At 47.2% G+C, this 6,000-nt stretch overlaps 1 protein-coding gene across 1 annotated transcript; it reads left to right on the top strand.

Moving 5' to 3' along the window:
* Window positions 1–247: 247 nt before the first annotated feature.
* Window positions 248–5,549, top strand: Tsr2 (TSR2 ribosome maturation factor). The gene is made up of 5 exons (XM_070040397.1): window positions 248–356; window positions 509–599; window positions 3,151–3,242; window positions 4,168–4,338; window positions 4,548–5,549. The coding sequence occupies exons 1-5, from the start codon at window positions 273–275 to the stop codon at window positions 4,680–4,682; spliced, it is 573 nt and encodes a 190-aa protein (XP_069896498.1). The 5' UTR covers window positions 248–272; the 3' UTR covers window positions 4,683–5,549.
* The last annotated feature ends 451 nt before the right edge of the window (window positions 5,550–6,000 follow it).

The following is a 6,000-nucleotide window of genomic DNA, read 5'->3' as shown; positions in this document are numbered from 1 at the left end:
CAGCCCCATCTTGTTTCCTTTGACTCGGTTATTGCGTATAATTTGTAGCGGTGTTCCCTACGTCACTGATTACCTCTATCCCCGCCTCCCTACTGGGGCTGGATTTTCAACTAAACCCTCGTATTTGCTGTTGGACTTTTCTATTGCTCTAGTCTTCCTGCCAGGTCAGCGGAAAAGCGAGTCTGGGTTCTCATCCTCGGCTTTCGGCTTGTTTGGTCTGGAGCGAATTGGGGAGGGATTGGATCGCCGAGGCATCACGTGAGCCAGACGGTATGATGGCGGGCGCTGGGGAAGATGTGCGAGCGCTCTACCGGGCTGGCGTCCGAGCGGCTCTGGAGGCTTGGCCCGCTTTGCAGGTGAGCAAAACCATGGCAGGATGAAAAGTTAGAGTCTGGGACACAAGAGCTTGCCGGTCGAGACCCCTGAGACTTGGATGGGCGACGTGGGCGACTCCCGACCTTAGGCGGGTCCCTGCGCTGACATGGTGGGCTTCGAACTGTATTTTCAGATTGCGGTGGACAATGGCTTCGGGGGCGTGCACAGCCAGGAAAAGGCCGAGTGGCTTTGTGGTGCAGTGGAGGATTATTTCTTCCGCAATGGTGAGTGAGTGTGGGACGCCGCGTTCTCTCTGTGTGGCAGTGGGGACCGGAGAGGAGGAGCCCTGGACAGCCAGCACGTCTCTGGAACGCTTGATGGATGACCAGTTTGCTACCCGAGGGCGAGGTGGAACGAAAGCTAGTTTGGGAGGCAGGATCTCGGTCCGAGTATCTTATAGATTGTTCTCCTAGATCATCATGTTATTTCCCTGAAGTGGGCATTTTACCCTTATAAGATTGTTTCTTGGGTTTTGAAGTGGGTATCACAGTTTCAACGCCAGCTTTGTCCAGTAGTGTTGTGTGAGTCATATCATTTAAAAACTGCTGAGCTGGGGGTGTAGCTCAGCTGTAGAGCACTTTTCTAGCATGCTCAAGACCTTGGGTTCCATCTCCAGCACACCCAATCTTACCAAAATTAGCAGCCACTATAGTGAAAAGTAGATGGAATTAATGTTGTGTTATTCAGCTCACATTCAAAAGGTTTCAACATGTCATAAATGTAAACTTTTACATCTAATAAGATGTAGAGCCAAGTGTTGGTGGCTCAGGCTTGTAATTGTAGCTACTCAGGAGATCTGAGGATCATTGTTCAAAGCCAGCTCCTGTAGGAAAGCCCGTGAGACTTATCTCCAATAAACTACTAAGAAAAAGCCGGAGGTGGCACTGTGGCTCAAGTGGTAGACCAGTAGCCTTAAGAAAAGTAATATCAGAGACATTGCTCAAGCACAGTGCCAGCCCCAGGACCGACACCCACGTGCATGTGCGCACACACACAGATGTAAAAAGATTGTTTTCAAAAAAATATGATAATTGCCTGATGTTAGCACATCTCAATTTGGCCTTGTCACAGTTGTGTGTGTATGTGAGACGCTGGACTTGAACTCAAGAGCCTCTTACTTGCACTCTACCACTTGAGCTGTGTCACAAATCCATGGACTAATCCATGACATTTCAAATCCTCAGTAACTATACATGGGTATGAGGGTGGCAAAGATGGATACTATAGGCCCATTTAAGGGTTGTATTGGAACAAAGAGCCAAGCAGGGGATGGATTAAATGCTATAGTGGTTTTTTTTTTAAACAAAGTTCCCCATTTTCTAGCCTTGGATTTGGTATCCAGCAGAGTCCTATCTCAAGAACATTTTACTATCAAGTGAGGGATACAAATAAATGGACAAATCCAAAGCTAAGTAAGTGTTCTGAAAGAAAGGAACACATGGTTCTTCTGGCAACTTGAGGTGGAGGTGGCACCTTTTCTGGGAAGATAGTGATTGGACTCCTTCCCTTGGGATGAAAAGGAGTCAGTGTGGGTGGGGAAAGCTAGGAAAGTTACACCAAGGAGGTCTGTGGTAATGGGGAGATAATGTGTAACTTTTGGAAGATGTCAAAAGGATCATTGTTCTAAGGCCATTGTGGGGTGGGGAACTGGGAGAGAGAATGAAGCTGGGTGGTAGGGAGACTTTCTACTCCAAAATGATAATATATGAAAGGCTTTCCAAGCCATGTGTGTATGTATGCTGGTCATGGGGCTTGGCCTGGGCGCTGTCCTTGAGAGGCCAGCTTGGATTGGAGGGTTGAAATTTGCAGCTTGATTTGACAGACAAGTCTGAAAGAGTCTTTATCTCTGATTAAGCAGCAAAAATCCAGAAGGGTGTGTGTGTGGCTCAAGTGGTAGAGAGCCAGCTTTGAGCAAAAAAAAGCCAAGCAAAAGAGCATTTGAGGCCCTGAGTCCAAGTCCCAGTACTTGCATGTGCAGTTTTTGTCTATAAAATAAGACCAAGAATAGGGCAGTGGCATTTCTCATGGAAAAGAAGGTGGATTCGGGCATAGGAGAGTGCTTGGCTATAAGTAGGGAGGGAAAAAGAAGCAAGTTTCTGGTTTGAACAGTGGGATGAATTAAGTGCCTTTCATGGAATACAGGAACAGTAGAAGATAAGATGCAGGTTTGGAAGTTGGATATGGGGACCTAAGTTCTTTGTTAAATACCTGGGTATACAAGTACTCGGAGTTGGGGATAAATTTGGAGGATGTTAGATTTGAATGGTAGAGACAAGCAAGCAGGTGGGTGAACTCTTCCAGAGAAAGGGGAGGAGAGACTTTTAACTGAGAAAAGTAGATTGTGGGCCCAGAGAGCAGGGCTTGGCCAGAATCACATAGTAGGTTTGTGTCAAAGCTATGAGAACTTTCTTATTGGAAGTATCATATCCCATTTTTTCTTACCAGTCCCATTGGCCTCAAGTCTCCAGAATGAGGTGAGCCAGTTATGAAGGCTCTCCATACTTCAAAACTCGAGGCATTGTGTTGGGTGAGATTTTTAAGGTCACTATTAGCCCCACTTCACAGGTGAGGAAACTAGGCTCAGAGAGAAGTAGTGTGTTGTCACATAGAGGGGAAGTCAGATGAAACAAAAGCATTTTAGTCAATAAATATAACTGTTCACTGGCCTTTGCTCAATAATGAGGTGTAGACCTATCAAAAAGGTATTGGAAAATAGCAGGTAGGATGATGAAGTTGCCAGTCTTTGACCAAAGGGTCCTATCCTTTCCTATACAGCTGACTTGGAGTTGGATGAGGTGGAAGACTTTCTTGGGGAGCTGATGACCAATGAGTTTGATACAGTCGTGGAGGATGGGAGTCTGCCCCAGGTGAGTTAATTGTGGACACAGCAGCCATCACCCTTCCTGCAGTCTTCTCCTGTTTGCTTTGCTTCCAGAACCTTGGCTTAAACCATTCTTTGCTTGGGTCATATACCAGGCCATTCTAAGATTCCCCCCCCCCCTTTTTGCCAGTCCTGGGGCTTGAATTCAAGGCCTGGGCACTGTCCCTGAGCTTCTTTTGCTCAAGGCTAGCACTCTACCACTTGAACCACAGCACCACTTCCAGCCTTTTCTGCTTATGTGGTACTGAGGAATTAAACCCAGGACTTCATGCATGCTAGACTCTTACCACTAAGCTACATCCTCAGCCCCTAAGCATTCCTTTTGCCTAAAGGAAAAAGTGTTTAGTCTTCCAGGCCTTTCCAAACCTTCCCTTTCTCCATATATCATTTCCAGCCAGATCTGCTCCTCATCCTCATCCCAAGGGCAGGTTGGGCCAGGTTGATTCCCCTACTCTTCCAGTTAGCATTACATGTCCGGTGAGATTGTCTTTCCTTCTGTATTTACTGTCTTTCAAAAAGCTCATGTTTCATACCTGTAATCCTAGCTACTCAGGACACTGAGATCTGAGGATTGAGGTTTGAAGCCAGCTAGGGCAGGACTCATATCTCTCATTCACTACCCGAACATCTGGAAATGGAGCTGTGGCCTTGAGTACAAAAGCTCAGGGACAGACAGCACCTAGATCCTGAATTCAAGCCCCAGGACCAGCACACACAACAAAATCAAGCTTATGTCTTGTGCCTTTTCTGCTACAATAGCCTCCTTCACTGCTTCACCTGAGCCTTTCAGATGAGGCTGCCTCACTGGTGGACTTCTTAGAGAAGGACAGTTCCAACCCTCCCTCCCTCTGAGCTGGTTGTATAGTAAGATACTCTGGAAAATCCAAACTGGTTGAATGTTTTCTTGACAGGTGAGCCAGCAGCTGCAGACCATGTTTCAGCACTTCCAGAGAGGTGATGGAGCTGCCCTGAAGGAGATGACCTCTCACATCACCCAAAAGAAGATTAAAGTCACAGCCACTGCACTTAAGACTGGCAAACAGGCTGAGGAGGCAGAAGCGGACACAGTGGAAGAAATGGAGGTGAAGAGGTACCCCTTGGGTGGTGAGGGTACAGATGCTTTCCATTTTGTGGGAGTGCATAGAAGTGATGTTTGTTGCTTATTGGTGGTGATGGTGACGATGATATTCACCAGAGAGAGGTCACACAGACATATCCTGGCAATGTTGGGTGAGCTTAGGTTGCCAATGATTAATGATGCATATAGCATTATCTCATATTTTTCCTCCAGGTCACAGCTGTGAATAATGGGGCTACTACTGAGAGTGTGTGTCCCCAGGCTGAGCCCTCTGAATCGAATTTCCAGACTATTAAGGAAGAGGATATAGTGGAAGATGGCTGGACCATTGTACGGAGAAAGAAATGAGTGGATCTGGAAATGGTTTTTGAGTCTTTGTTTCTTAGGTGTTTGGAGACTTCTGTAGGGTTGTTGTTGTTGTTTTGAGGTCTATAGACCTCTGGACTGTTCGTTCACCCTGTCCCCACCTTCTTCCCTGATCCTCTGTCCAGCTCCTTCCAGGGGAAAAAAGCCCTAGAGTCCTTGGTTGAGAGGGTGATGGGACCTACTTTACCATAACTCTTAAGCCTTAAGGTACCAAGTGAATGATTAGGCTGGCTTGTCCAGCACAGTGCCTCTTGGGTTTAACCAGTGTGAAGAGAGTGGGGGGGGGGATGAGTGTGGGTGTGGTTGAAGAAGGGTTTAGACTCTGGTGGACAGTGAGCAGTTTAATTTGTGGAGAGGACCAGCATTCAGCTTTAGGGGGCTGGCTGCTCAGTAATGGTGAGATGAACATGGAGACCAAAGACAGAGAGAGAGAGAGAGACAGAGAGAGAGAGAGAGAGAGAGAGAGAGAGAGAGAGAGAGAGAGAGAGAGAGAGAGAGAGAGAGAGAGAGAGAGAGAGAGAGAGAGAGAGAGAGAGAGAGAGAGAGAGAGAGATTGAGGATATATAGGAAAGTAGCTTGTTGGTGCCTCTCCCCTGTCCCTCTAACTCCTCACAGAGCAAGTCCTCTCCCCACCCAAACTTGAGACCTCCCAGAAATGTTCTGCTCTCTTCTTTCATTCATTCCAGCTTTCCCATGGAATTCCTTCAAATTCTAAGCCCAGCTAGGTGGTGAGGTTGGGAGAATTGGGCTGTTTTCTGTCTCTTCCAACCTCTTCCTTCACTTCCCTCCCATCCTGTTAAAAGTCCAGGGATGAAGCTTCAGAACTTAATAAAGAATAGCTTCATTCATTGTTTAATCTGTGGGTTGACCTGTGTGAGCCATGGTATCAGGCAGACTTGTGGGAGCTGAGCTTCAAAGTTCAGCCACAGAGAGGTTTCTGGGCTTACCCTCATAGCCTGGTTACTTTGAACAGACAGACATAGATGAATGGACTATAACCGTGCTCTGAAAGTTACTGTAAGCCTGAAATAAACTGTATTTTTCTTAAAAAAAAAAACAAAACAAAGAGTATCCATTGTCCTCCCCCCCACCCCTGTTCCCCTGTCCTGCCCAGTGGCCCTGCCATGGGTCTGGACGTTAAAATCCTGGGTAGCCTTGGGGCCAGGAAGCTATAAGCTGTGGAAGAGGCAGGAGGGGTTTAGTCACCATCCCACGTGGAGTCAAAAACGTGAAGACACTGGCTGAAGAGGTGGGAGTGGGTCGGGCCCCGGGGTTTGTGGCAGAGCTGGCACTTGAATTC

Source organism: Dipodomys merriami, unplaced genomic scaffold, assembly GCF_024711535.1.
Source record: "Dipodomys merriami isolate MVZ:Mamm:240054 unplaced genomic scaffold, mDipMer1.0.p SCAF_3, whole genome shotgun sequence".
Lineage (NCBI taxonomy): Eukaryota > Metazoa > Chordata > Mammalia > Rodentia > Heteromyidae > Dipodomys > Dipodomys merriami.
Note: the sequence above shows the minus strand (reverse complement) of the source record. Positions and strands in the feature narration are given on the sequence as shown.

Bases quoted from the DNA above. Each gene is read 5' to 3' on its own strand.
- Tsr2 (XM_070040397.1), top strand. From the start codon at position 273: ATGATGGCGGGCGCTGGGGAAGATGTGCGAGCGCTCTACCGGGCTGGC. The intron at 3,243-4,167 runs GTGAGTTAATTG...TTTTCTTGACAG, and splicing joins AGGATGGGAGTCTGCCCCAG to GTGAGCCAGCAGCTGCAGAC. The intron at 4,339-4,547 runs GTGAAGAGGTAC...TTTTTCCTCCAG, and splicing joins ACACAGTGGAAGAAATGGAG to GTCACAGCTGTGAATAATGG.